Source organism: Babylonia areolata, chromosome 10 (assembly GCF_041734735.1).
Source record: "Babylonia areolata isolate BAREFJ2019XMU chromosome 10, ASM4173473v1, whole genome shotgun sequence".
NCBI classification, from domain to species: Eukaryota; Metazoa; Mollusca; class Gastropoda; order Neogastropoda; family Buccinidae; genus Babylonia; species Babylonia areolata.
Window position 1 is genome coordinate 41,584,527 of NC_134885.1, and position 15,000 is coordinate 41,599,526.

Here is a 15,000-nt window from a genome sequence, read left to right on the forward strand (position 1 = left end):
GCTTGTCTTTCCACTTCTGTAACACCCCTACCCCTAACCCCTGCTACTTACACACAACACACACACACACTCTCTCTCTCTGTCTGTCTCTCTCTCTCACACTCACACACACACACACACACACACACACACACACACACACACACACACACACGTGGGCTTTATCGTTTTTGTAAATCAAACCTCTAGATGAAGGCTTCAAGCCTAATTATATTGTCTTTATTCTGAAAGGTCAATTTGTATGCCTGATATGACTGCGGGTTCCTCCCCCTGGTGAATCCTAAGATGTCTGTCTCAGTAGCGACAGTGAACTCGATGTAGAGAGACACCCGTCATAGTTGTGTTTTATTTTCAATCATAGCTAGGCGGGGCGGGGCCGGGCCGGAGTCATAACGTGGAGTGATGGCCTAGAGGTAACGCGTCCGCCTAGGAAGCGAGAGAATCTGAGCGCGCTGGTTCGAATCACGGCTCAGCCGCCCATATTTTCTCCCCCTCCACTAGACCTTGAGTGGTAGTCTGGACGCTTGGTCATTCGGATGAGACGATAAACCGAGGTCCCGTGTGCAGCATGCACTTAGCGCACGTAAAAGAACCCACGGCAACAAAAGGGTTGTTCCTGGCAAAATTCTGTAGAAAAATCCACTGCGATAGTAAAAACAAATAAAACTGCACGCAGGAAAAAATAAAAAAAAAAATGGGTGGCGCTGTAGTGTAGCGACGCGCTCTCCCTGGGGAGAGCAGCCCGTATTTCACACAGAGAAATCTGTTGTGATAGAAAGAAATACAAATACAAAAAAAAAATAAAAATTCAATGACTCCCAAATTTCGTCCAGGAAGGATGAGCAAAGAATTAGGAAGAAAACAAAACAAGGAAATGTGTAATGATAATTTCTGTGAACGAAGAAATGACAAAGTGATGAAATGTCTCGTGAGTGAATCATCTTTTGCACCGTCTGCTTGGGGATCCCAACCTAATAAGTCGCGCCAGAGGTCAGAAAATTAATGTGTGTTGAACACGAGTGGTCAGATCATATCGTCTTAGCTGTGTTATATATATATATATATATATGATAGTCAGTCGTGTCCGACTATGACCATCAGAACAGCAGAGGAGGCAACTGCTGTTCCGAGTATTTGAGCTAGAATTTGATTATAGTGGAGAGTGTCTTGCCCAAGTACATCCCCACTCTCTCGGCCAAGAGGGTTTTAGGACAGTCGGCGTTGGGATGGTCCCCAAAGGCCAACTAGCCCTCAAGGCTGCAGCTCTAAGAGCCAGTGCAATTTTGCCTCCTAGTTTGAGAGTCATAGTCCTTCACAAAAAGACTAAGCTGTAAATGGTTTCCATATATATATATATATATATATATATATATATATATATATATATATATATTCTATGTTGTGTATAAATACATTATATAAATATATATATATATATATATATACATATAAATATATATATCTGTGTGTGTATGTGTGTGTGTGTGTGTGTGTGTGTGTAGGGAGAGAGAGAGAGATAGAGAGATACAATAAACCTGCCATGCTCACATTGTTTTTCCACCTAACAAAGTCCCCGAAGACTGAGCTATGGTCAGAATCATTTGACGCCTTCCACCAAAAGTGGATCTTATTTTACAACCCACAGGATAAAAAGAGACCCACACAAACAAACAAACTAAAACCTTTTTCCACTCCACAAGCCCAGCTGTCATCGTTGTTCACAGAGAAGGCAAAGAAGCGTCAGAACACATTCCTGGTTTTACTTTTAAAAAAAAAGTAATCTGCGCTTGGTGTGGGAGTTGTTGAATTGTGATTCAAGGTGTGAGTTTAATAATAATGATAAATCTCTCATTGATGCTCATTTTAACCGCATCATTTTTGTTTGTTTGTTTGTTTGGTTTTTTTTTTGCCAACAAAGCATTAAACGAAGGGGGGGGGGGGGGGGGGGGGGGGAGAAAAAAAAGAAAAGGGGAAAAAAAGTGAAGGGAAGCACTATTATATCGTTTCGAAAATGACTGGCCAAAGACAGATGTTGAGGTAAATCCACGATGGCGGATGAAGAGAAACAAGAAAACACAAATACCGAACCTTTTTGGAAAAAAAACAAACAAAAAAAAAAACTGGACGAGAGGGATTTGAATTCACTACAGTGGAAACTGAGAGAAGCTTGCGCTGAATGTCATGACATGTTTCCAGTTTGGACTGACTTTTGAGACTGCTTGCTGTAGGTAAATGAGGCCCAGCTGCGAACGGTACAGTCGAAGCAACCAGCTCAACGTGTGTATTGTACAGATAACAGGTCGTACGATCGTCAAATATAGCTCTTCTGTTTTTGAAGGATTTCTCCGATTAGTTGCACCAAAGAAAGTTCGCCAACTCCTTCTTTTCAACGGGGTTTCAACGGTTGAAACAGCAGTGTTACCTGAGGGTAAATGCGAACGGGCAAGTCTAATTGCGAACAATTGGATTTGGGTACATGTGGGTAACTAATACAGAAACAGGTCTTGAACTCATTAGACATAACATATTATCGGAACATCGCACCAGACTGTTGTATTGTTGGTTTTGATCACACACACACACACACACACACACACACACACACACACACACACACACACACACACACACAGAATTGAGGAAACTCACGTATGGATAACTGCTGCCCCTATCCATAACATGTTTGTGTCAGTTATCCTGCAGTCCATAACTGGTAACATTGATGTCTCGATCTGTTCATAATAGTAACACCTAACCTTCAAGCCTGTACCTGCTCATAATCATAACATCAAATAATCCAAGTCTGAGGTTGTTCATAATCGTAACAGGTACATTCATGCATGTCGCTGCTTATAATGGTGTCACTTAATTTTTGAATCTGTAGCTGCTGATATTCATGAATCTAATTTTTAAGTTCCTAGCTGCTCATAATTGTAGCTTCTAACTTTCATGTTAGCGTCTAACTTTCATGTTAGCTGCTCATCATCGTAGCATCCCAACTTTCATGTCTGAAATCATAGCATGTACCTGTAGCTGCTCATCTTTCAGGTCTGGAGCTGCTCATAATAGCATCACGTGTCGAGTCCTAAGCAGCTCACACTTGTAGCAGTTGATTCTTATTTTGAAGCTACTATTTTGCTGCCCCCCCCCCCCTCCTCTACCCCCCTCCCTTCCCCCATTTTTTTGAGACCATCCGCAGTGAGCAAATGTACCTGTATGGGCGGTCAGCTATCTGGATTCTAAGTCATACCCACACAGGGAGGAAGTGTACCCATATGGGCGGTCAGCTATCTGGATTCTAAGTCATACCCACACAGGGAGGAAGTGTACCCATATGGGCGGTCAGCTGTCTGGATTCTAAGTCATACCCACACAGGGAGGAAGTGTACCCATATGGGCGGTCAGCTATCTGGATTCTAAGTCATACCCACACAGGGAGGAAGTGTACCCATATGGGCGGTCAGCTGTCTGGATTCTAAGTCATACCCACACAGGGAGGAAGTGTACCCATATGGGCGGTCAGCTGTCTGGATTCTAAGTCATACCCACACAGGGAGGAAGTGTACCCATATGGGCGGTCAGCTATCTGGATTCTAAGTCATACCCACACAGGGAGGAAGTGTACCCATATGGGCGGTCAGCTATCTGGATTCTAAGTCATACCCACACAGGGAGGAAGTGTACCCATATGGGCGGTCAGCTATCTGGATTCTAAGTCATACCCACACAGGGAGGAAGTGTACCCATATGGGCGGTCAGCTATCTGGATTCTAAGTCATACCCACACAGGGAGGAAGTGTACCCATATGGGCGGTCAGCTATCTGGATTCTAAGTCATACCCACACAGGGAGGAAGTGTACCCATATGGGCGGTCAGCTATCTGGATTCTAAGTCATACCCACACAGGGAGGAAGTGTACCCATATGGGCGGTCAGCTATCTGGATTCTAAGTCATACCCACACAGGGAGGAAGTGTACCCATATGGGCGGTCAGCTATCTGGATTCTAAGTCATACCCACACAGGGAGGAAGTGTACCCATATGGGCGGTCAGCTATCTGGATTCTAAGTCATACCCACACAGGGAGGAAGTGTACCCATATGGGCGGTCAGCTATCTGGATTCTAAGTCATACCCACACAGGGAGGAAGTGTACCCATATGGGCGGTCAGCTATCTGGATTCTAAGTCATACCCACACAGGGAGGAAGTGTACCCATATGGGCGGTCAGCTATCTGGATTCTAAGTCATACCCACACAGGGAGGAAGTGTACCTATATGGGCGGTCAGCTATCTGGATTCTAAGTCATACCCACACAGGGAAAAAGTGTACCCATATGGGCGATCAGCTATCTGGATTCTAAGTCATACCCACACAGAGAGGAAGTGTACCCATATGGGCGGTCAGCTATCTGGATTCTAAGTCATACCCACACAGGGAGGAAGTGTACCCATATGGGCGGTCGGCTATCTGGATTCTAAGTCATACCCACACAGGGAGGAAGTGTACCCATATGGGCGGTCAGCTGTCTGGATTCTAAGTCATACCCACACAGGGAGGAAGTGTACCCATATGGGCGGTCAGCTATCTGGATTCTAAGTCATACCCACACAGGGAGGAAGTGTACCCATATGGGCGGTCAGCTGTCTGGATTCTAAGTCATACCCACACAGGGAGGAAGTGTACCCATATGGGCGGTCAGCTGTCTGGATTCTAAGTCATACCCACACAGGGAGGAAGTGTACCCATATGGGCGGTCAGCTATCTGGATTCTAAGTCATACCCACACAGGGAGGAAGTGTACCCATATGGGCGGTCAGCTGTCTGGATTCTAAGTCATACCCACACAGGGAGGAAGTGTACCCATATGGGCGGTCAGCTGTCTGGATTCTAAGTCATACCCACACAGGGAGGAAGTGTACCCATATGGGCGGTCAGCTATCTGGATTCTAAGTCATACCCACACAGGAGGAAGTGTACCCATATGGGCGGTCAGCTATCTGGATTCTAAGTCATACCCACACAGGGAGGAAGTGTACCCATATGGGCGGTCAGCTATCTGGATTCTAAGTCATACCCACACAGGGAGGAAGTGTACCCATATGGGCGGTCAGCTATCTGGATTCTAAGTCATACCCACACAGGGAGGAAGTGTACCCATATGGGCGGTCAGCTATCTGGATTCTAAGTCATACCCACACAGGGAGGAAGTGTACCCATATGGGCGGTCAGCTATCTGGATTCTAAGTCATACCCACACAGGGAGGAAGTGTACCCATATGGGCGGTCAGCTATCTGGATTCTAAGTCATACCCACACAGGGAGGAAGTGTACCCATATGGGCGGTCAGCTATCTGGATTCTAAGTCATACCCACACAGGGAGGAAGTGTACCCATATGGGCGGTCAGCTATCTGGATTCTAAGTCATACCCACACAGGGAGGAAGTGTACCCATATGGGCGGTCAGCTATCTGGATTCTAAGTCATACCCACACAGGGAGGAAGTGTACCCATATGGGCGGTCAGCTATCTGGATTCTAAGTCATACCCACACAGGGAGGAAGTGTACCCATATGGGCGGTCAGCTATCTGGATTCTAAGTCATACCCACACAGGGAGGAAGTGTACCTATATGGGCGGTCAGCTATCTGGATTCTAAGTCATACCCACACAGGGAAAAGTGTACCCATATGGGCGATCAGCTATCTGGATTCTAAGTCATACCCACACAGAGAGGAAGTGTACCCATATGGGCGGTCAGCTATCTGGATTCTAAGTCATACCCACACAGGGAGGAAGTGTACCCATATGGGCGGTCGGCTATCTGGATTCTAAGTCATACCCACACAGGGAGGAAGTGTACCCATATGGGCGGTCAGCTATCTGGATTCTAAGTCATACCGACACAGGGAGGAAGTGTACCCATATGGGCGGTCAGCTATCTGGATTCTAAGTCATACCCACACAGGGAGGAAGTGTACCTATATGGGCGGTCAGCTATCTGGATTCTAAGTCATACCCACACAGGGAGGAAGTGTACCCATATGGGCGGTCAGCTATCTGGATTCTAAGTCATACCCAAAAAGGGAGGAAGTGTACCTATATGGGCGGTCAGCTATCTGGATTCTAAGTCATACCCACACAGGGAGGAAGTGTACCTATATGGGCGGTCAGTTATCTGGATTCTAAGTCATACCCACACAGGGAGGAAGTGTACCCATATGGGCGGTCAGCTATCTGGATTCTAAGTCATACCCACACAGGGAGGAAGTGTACCCATATGGGCGGTCAGCTATCTGGATTCTAAGTCATACCCACACAGAGAGGAAGTGTACCTATATGGGCGGTCAGCTATCTGGATTCTAAGTCATACCCACACAGGGAGGAAGTGTACCCATATGGGCGGCCAGCTATCTGGATTCTAAGTCATACCCACACAGGGAGGAAGTGTACCCATATGGGCGGTCAGCTATCTGGATTCTAAGTCATACCCACACAGGGAGGAAGTGTACCCATATGGGCGGCCAGCTATCTGGATTCTAAGTCATACCCACACAGGGAGGAAGTGTACCCATATGGGCGGTCAGCTATCTGGATTCTAAGTCATACCCACACAGGGAGGAAGTGTACCTATATGGGCGGTCAGCTATCTGGATTCTAAGTCATACCCACACAGGGAGGAAGTGTACCCATATGGGCGGTCAGCTATCTGGATTCTAAGTCATACCCACACAGGGAGGAAGTGTACCCATATGGGCGGTCAGCTATCTGGATTCTAAGTCATACCCACACAGGGAGGAAGTGTACCCATATGGGCGGTCAGCTAGTCTGGATTCTAAGTCATACCCACACAGGGAGGAAGTGTACCCATATGGGCGGTCAGCTATCTGGATTCTAAGTCATACCCACACAGGGAGGAAGTGTACCCATATGGGCGGTCAGCTATCTGGATTCTAAGTCATACCCACACAGGGAGGAAGTGTACCCATATGGGCGGTCAGCTATCTGGATTCTAAGTCATACCCACACAGGGAGGAAGTGTACCCATATGGGCGGTCAGCTATCTGGATTCTAAGTCATACCCACACAGGGAGGAAGTGTACCCATATGGGCGGTCAGCTATCTGGATTCTAAGTCATACCCACACAGGGAGGAAGTGTACCCATATGGGCGGTCAGCTATCTGGATTCTAAGTCATACCCACACAGGGAGGAAGTGTACCCATATGGGCGGTCAGCTATCTGGATTCTAAGTCATACCCACACAGGGAGGAAGTGTACCCATATGGGCGGTCAGCTATCTGGATTCTAAGTCATACCCACACAGGGAGGAAGTGTACCCATATGGGCGGTCAGCTATCTGGATTCTAAGTCATACCCACACAGGGAGGAAGTGTACCCATATGGGCGGTCAGCTATCTGGATTCTAAGTCATACCCACACAGGGAGGAAGTGTACCCATATGGGCGGTCAGCTATCTGGATTCTAAGTCATACCCACACAGGGAGGAAGTGTACCCATATGGGCGGTCAGCTATCTGGATTCTAAGTCATACCCACACAGGGAGGAAGTGTACCTATATGGGCGGTCAGCTATCTGGATTCTAAGTCATACCCACACAGGGAGAAAGTGTACCCATATGGGCGATCAGCTATCTGGATTCTAAGTCATACCCACACAGAGAGGAAGTGTACCCATATGGGCGGTCAGCTATCTGGATTCTAAGTCATACCCACACAGGGAGGAAGTGTACCCATATGGGCGGTCGGCTATCTGGATTCTAAGTCATACCCACACAGGGAGGAAGTGTACCCATATGGGCGGTCAGCTATCTGGATTCTAAGTCATACCGACACAGGGAGGAAGTGTACCCATATGGGCGGTCAGCTATCTGGATTCTAAGTCATACCCACACAGGGAGGAAGTGTACCTATATGGGCGGTCAGCTATCTGGATTCTAAGTCATACCCACACAGGGAGGAAGTGTACCCATATGGGCGGTCAGCTATCTGGATTCTAAGTCATACCCAAAAAGGGAGGAAGTGTACCTATATGGGCGGTCAGCTATCTGGATTCTAAGTCATACCCACACAGGGAGGAAGTGTACCTATATGGGCGGTCAGTTATCTGGATTCTAAGTCATACCCACACAGGGAGGAAGTGTACCCATATGGGCGGTCAGCTATCTGGATTCTAAGTCATACCCACACAGGGAGGAAGTGTACCCATATGGGCGGTCAGCTATCTGGATTCTAAGTCATACCCACACAGAGAGGAAGTGTACCTATATGGGCGGTCAGCTATCTGGATTCTAAGTCATACCCACACAGGGAGGAAGTGTACCCATATGGGCGGCCAGCTATCTGGATTCTAAGTCATACCCACACAGGGAGGAAGTGTACCCATATGGGCGGTCAGCTATCTGGATTCTAAGTCATACCCACACAGGGAGGAAGTGTACCCATATGGGCGGCCAGCTATCTGGATTCTAAGTCATACCCACACAGGGAGGAACTGTACCCATATGGGCGGTCAGCTATCTGGATTCTAAGTCATACCCACACAGGGAGGAAGTGTACCTATATGGGCGGTCAGCTATCTGGATTCTAAGTCATACCCACACAGGGAGGAAGTGTACCCATATGGGCGGTCAGCTATCTGGATTCTAAGTCATACCCACACAGGGAGGAAGTGTACCCATATGGGCGGTCAGCTATCTGGATTCTAAGTCATACCCACACAGGGAGGAAGTGTACCTATATGGGCGGTCAGCTATCTGGATTCTAAGTCATACCCACACAGGGAGGAAGTGTACCCATATGGGCGGTCGGCTATCTGGATTCTAAGTCATACCCACACAGGGAGGAAGTGTACCCATATGGGCGGTCAGCTATCTGGATTCTAAGTCATACCCACACAGGGAGGAAGTGTACCCATATGGGCGGTCAGCTATCTGGATTCTAAGTCATACCCACACAGGGAGGAAGTGTACCCATATGGGCGGTCAGCTATCTGGATTCTAAGTCATACCCACACAGGGAGGAAGAAGGTGTCTGCTCACACTGCTGTCAAAAGTGCTGCACGTGACAGCCCCCCGTTAAGATCACATGCTCCTCTGCATGCTGGCTAGGTTTTAGTCGAAGCTTTGAGACAAGAAGACTATCTTAATAAGAGTGTTTTTCGTTAATTCATCAGTCAGTGACTCACTAAGTGTTACTAAGTGGGTGAGGAGACAGACAAGATAATGGAAGAAATATTTTAACGAGTTCAGTTTTCAGTCTTCAGTCTCTCACTCTCTCAGTAAACAAACAAAAAACAGACACAAGGAATTTTCCCTGAGCCAAATATAATTATTAAGACCAAGAAAAAAAAAAAGTCTTTCATTCACTCTCTCTTCATCCTGAAAAAAAAATTAAGACAACCAGGAACAAATGTCTTGGCTATCACAAGTCAATTCTCTTTGCACAACCTGATGATCCAATCCCAGGATCGCCTCAGTCCTAGGCCGGCCAGTTAGTCTACTCACAGTAGTGTCAAGTCAATGTCCACCCCACTCACTCGTGGGAAACTCGGGCACCTCCTCAGTGAACATCCCAGTTCCACAAGGTCCCTCCACTCCATGGCCAGTCAACATGGAGCCCTGATATTCGGAACAGTCAAGGCACACAGACCACATCATCCGAGCTCTGATGCATTCAGACTGACGTTACAGCACATACATATATACACACACACACACACACATGAACATGCACAGCTCACGATTCACCCACACTTACCACGTGCAAAACATTTTCACATTCATACAGGTATTCGAAATGTACAAATAATATTCCCCGTTCTTCCTCTGGCCACAGGCATTCGTAAATCACTCTGTCACACTAAGCCACCGTGGATCAACGCAATGAATCTCGCGTTTTACGCCAAATTTCGATACACAATACTCTTAAAGTCAAGGTCGAGCTCTGTCAGACAATATCATTGGCCAATCGTTACATTCACCGCGGCTTCATCGGCTCTCTGAACTAATTCCAGGACATACATTTCGGCTTCAGTCTCGTGAGTCCACTTGGGTAATTTTATAATTCTCCACAAGAACTGACTACACAGTCTGGAACAACACAGCCTGGGGCTGTATTCAAGACAAAATTCAGTTTGCCTTCAGGTAAGTTTACCGTTGACATGGTAGGGACCCGCGGGTAGTTTAACGTGAAGGTTAATTTATCTTCGTATTCAAAACACGTTCAGGCAGCTAACCCCATCGTCTATAATTAGAATTCCTGGTGATTTCATTCATGGCATGCTCTCAGTTTTACTTCTCACCGCACCACAGTTCAAGCATAGTCGAGAGAGTTCGTATAACACGTGCTATCCGCAAAGCACGCCTGTTTTCCCTTTAAAGAGAGAGAGAGACACACAGAGAGAGAAACCCCGCAACAAAAGGATCCGCTATATTTACCTCTGCTTCGTCGGCAGTCACCCTTGGCATGGAGTAAGGTTAAATTGCCTTCGGGTTTGTAGACCCACGGATAGGCTTTTCTGTTCCTGAATACCGGATATTGCTTACCCTCTGACAGTTTGCCTTTCCTCAGGCAGATTACCAGCAGATACACATTTACCCGCACACACGATGGTCTCTTGAATACGGCCCCTTAAGGACGGTTACTGCCCAAGTACAATAGACTCTGCTCCAGTTCTCAACGCTTTATAATATATGTTCCACACATGCCTACAGGCAAAGCTGCCACAAGTGCTTGATAGCAACCAGACGTGTCTGATGAAGGTTTGGCGCTCCATGTTCAGAGATCGCCAAGTCGGTGTGACTGTTGTCCGAACAATGCCGGATAGCTGACCGCCCGACGGGCACAATAGCCGAGTGGTTAAAGCGTGAGACTTTCAATCTGAGGGTCCTGGGTTCGAATCTTGGTAACGGCACCTGGTGGGTAAAGGGTGGAGATTTTCCGGTCTCCCAGGTCAACATAATGTGCAGACCTGCTTGTGCCTGAACCCTCTACGTGTGTATACGCAAGCAGAAGATCAAATACTCACGTTAAAGATGCCGTAATCCATGTCAGCATTCTGTGAGTTATGGAAACAAGAATATACCCAGCATGCACACCCACGAAAGCGGAGTATGGCTGCCTTTAGGGCGGGGTAAAAATGGTCATACACGTAAAAGCCCACTCGTGTAAATACGAGTGAACGTGGGAGTTGGACCCCAAAGACGAAGAAGAAGAAGCTGACCACCCCCTTAACTGATAACTAACGCGACACTTTGCACAACGCAACATGGATGGAAGACGGAATCCAAACGCGCGTTCCGTCCATCCCGCTTATAGTACATCATTTGGAGAGGAATTTAGGTCACACATATTGGTGATTGCAGACATTTTGTGAAGGCGTCGGTTTTCACATTTGAATGTTAACGTTTTACTGTAGTATGGGGGAAAGGGAATGGTGATGTGGGGGAGGGGGGCGGGGGGTGGAGTGGTAGAAAGAGGACGGAATCAGTCGAATATTTTATATAATATTTAAATACAATAAAAGAGCATTATTTAATGGACTTTGTAAACAAAAACAAAACAAAACAACAACGACAACAACCAAAAAAAAAAAAAAAAAAGAGCTGATCTGATTTTGTCAGACTCCTGGCTAATACGACAAACCGGAGGATAACTATAACCTCTCAGCTTCGGTAGTTTGTCTTGGGCAACACTTAAGGACTGGAGAAGTAGAATATTACGCAAGTTATTGGAAAGGTATGGACACAGATTATCGATATTTGTAGTCTGAAGAGCAGGAGCTCCATAGTAAGTCGAGTTCAATTCGCCACATGTTTGTTTCAATTTCTTCTCATTCATGTATTAGATTCCATGCATCGTAGAAAAAAAAAATCATACAAGTAATGTGATATCCTGAAAGAAATGATAATGATGAAGGAAAAACGACATTCTATTATCAGTACATGTAACTGACCCCCAGACAACTGATGTTGGAAATTCCACATCACGCAACACCCGGGCTTCGCAACATGAACGGACGAATACCCCCACCCCCACCCCCCACCCCCGCACCCTTCCTACCCCTCACCCCCCACTCCGTGTCACCCACTACGCAGTTTAGCATCATGATAACACAGGGATCTTCCCGCCACCTAATGCATGAACTAAAATCAGCCTTTCGCTCCCTCCAATGCCAGGCTGTGAGTATGGGGACAAGGATCCCACCTTCTGCAACACCTACGGAGTATCGCAGTGTCTCTCCATATTCTACAGCCAGTATTGCTGCAGCACCTGTACATCCACCACCACGACTACCACGACGCCTTCTTCAACAACTAGCACTACAACCCCGTCAACGACAACAACAACACCTACAACCACCACCACAACCCCAACTACCACAACAACAACACCTACAACCACAACCACGACACCTACAACCACAACCCCAACTACAACCACAACTTCAACAACCACCACAACCCCAACTACCACAACCACAGCACCTACAACCACAACACCTACCACCACCACCACAACCCCAACGACCACAACAACAACACCTACAACCACAACCACAACCCCAACAACAACAACAACAACCCCAACAACCACAACCACAACTACAACCACAACTTCAACAACCACCACAACCCCAACTACAACAACAACAACAACCCCAACAACCACAACCACAACAGCCCCAAGTACTCCACAAAGAACAACAACAACGCAAGCCTCTTCAAGACCCACGGGAGCAGCTACAACCACCACCACCACCACACGCACCAGTGAAGGTGAAGACTCGAACTCCAGCACCACCACCTCCACTGGGGTCAGTGAGGCATCGTCTCCCACCGGGCCCAGCTGCGTGAACACGCTGTCCAATGCAACGTGTGACAGCGTAGCGACTTTCCCTTTCCAGTGCTACGAGACAGCCTTCTCCTCGGGCTGCTGTTTCTCGTGCTTGGAGCAGGAAGACGCTGGCAGCCCAGGTATTTTGGAGAAATGTTGGGGTTTTTTGTTTTTTTTTGGTTGTTAGTTGTTGTTGGTTTTTTTGTTTGTTTTTGTTTTCTTTTCGCTACGGTTATGTGTACTGTCTGCTTGACGGTTATGGTGAAATTTGAGGATGATTACATTTATTTTTAATAATAATTATTTCTTTTTATACAATTTAGATTTTTTTTCTTTTTTTTTTTTTGTCTGGTGATTTGCAAAATTGTCGACAATTACATACTCTCTATGAAAGTATCAAGTGTAAAAGCTAATAGTTTTACCACCACCACCATCATCATCATCATCATCAATAATAATCCTACTACATCCTCCTCCTACTACTACTACTACAGATAATGATGTTGATGATGATAGTAATATTAATAATGATGATCATAATCATAAATGAAGAAGAAGAAGAAGAAAAAGAAGAATGGGCATAGATACCCGTGGTTATAATTACTACAAATTCATAACGAGCTCTTCCTCCATAGCACAGAGGAGAGGTCCAAAGCGCCAACAGTTAACATCTATAGGGCGGGGGGTGGGGGTGGGGGGGGTTACAAAAAGAACTAACACCCCGGGGCGCTAAATCAATGACAAAGCACACATACATTACAGTGTGTGTGTGTGTGTGTGTGTGTGTGTGTGTGTGTGTGTGTGTGTGTGTGTGTGTGTGTGTGTTTTGTGTGTAGATAGGTAGGTGGATAAGTAGGCAGGTAGGTAGGCAGATGACGAGATGACCACTTCAGCTGTGAAAAAAGAAACTAACCCCTGTTCTATCATCCTGGATACCCAGGCATAAGGTGCAAAGACCAGTCATTTACCTCTTCTCTTCTGTTAGTCTCATTTATTGATTTATTGATTTATTTATTATTATTATTATTATTATTATTATTACTACTACCCCTTTTTATATATTATAATTATTATTTATTTATTTATTTACTTATTTATGTACGCTTATCTATCATTTATTCACATTTTTTTTCAAGGCCTGACTAAGCGCGTTGGGTTACGCTGCTGGTCAGGCATCTGCTTGGCAGATGTGGTGTAGCGTATATGGATTTGTCCGAACGCAGTGACGCCTCCTTGAGCTACTGAAACTGAAACTGTTATTCTGTATTTCTCACAGCACTTCTTCGGGTTTTTTTTTTTTTTTTTCATGTTCATCCACAGAACCTCCCTCCACTGGCCGCTCAGGGAAGCTGTAGGGTTGTGGTGTCTTTCCTTCAGAGAGTGTAGTTTTTCATCGATGTTTTTTTTTTTTTTTTTTCCTGGGAGACTGAGGTTATTCTGCCTGACAGATTGTGGCCATGAGAGATTGTCGTGTTTTTCTTCCTTCAGAGGTTGCGGAGTTATTGCGGTTTCTCTCTCAGATACTGTCTGGTTGTTTCTCCCTCAAAGATTGTGGTTTCTCCCAAAGAGATTGTGGTATAGAGATTGTGGAAATACTTTGGGTTTTTTTCTTCATCAGAGATTGTGCAGATATTGTTTTTTTTTTTTTGTTTGTTTTTTTCCCTTTCAGAGATTGTGCAGACATGTTTGTTGTTGTTAGAGATTGTGCAGACATGTTTGTTGTTGTTTTTCCTTTCAGAGATTGTGGGGGGTGGGGGTGGGGGTACTGGAGGTGGGATTCATTTGAGATTGTGCAGACATTGTGGATTTTCGTTATCAGACATTGTGGATTTTCGTTGTCAGACATTGTGGATTTTCGTTATCAGACATTGTGGATTTTCGTTGTCAGACATTGTGGATTTTCGTTGTCAGACATTGTGGATTTTCGTTGTCAGACATTGTGGATTTTCGTTGTCAGACATTGTGGATTTTCTCCTGCAGGGATTGGAAACAGTCCAGTATCCCCTGGCCAGCGCATTCTTTCCTTTCAGTATCCTCCCATCCGTAACACCCTCCTCCCATCCTGAATTCCCTCCTCCCATCCGGAACACCCTCCTCCCATCCTGAATATCCTCCTCCCATCCTGAATACCCTCCTCCCATC

General features: G+C 46.1%; 1 protein-coding gene across 2 annotated transcripts in view; it reads left to right on the top strand.

The window, feature by feature from the left end:
• Nucleotides 1-15,000, top strand: part of LOC143287011 (metalloprotease mig-17-like) — a 45,602-nt gene that overhangs the window by 27,114 nt on the left and 3,488 nt on the right. Inside the window, exon 14 of one of the 2 annotated variants that reach the window (XM_076595017.1) lies at nucleotides 12,201-12,998. The exons of the other annotated variant lie outside the window; for it this stretch is intronic. Within the exon in view, the coding sequence (XP_076451132.1) occupies nucleotides 12,201-12,998 (798 nt within the window). The remainder of the gene's footprint in view (nucleotides 1-12,200; nucleotides 12,999-15,000) is intronic. 2 annotated transcript variants of the gene reach the window in all.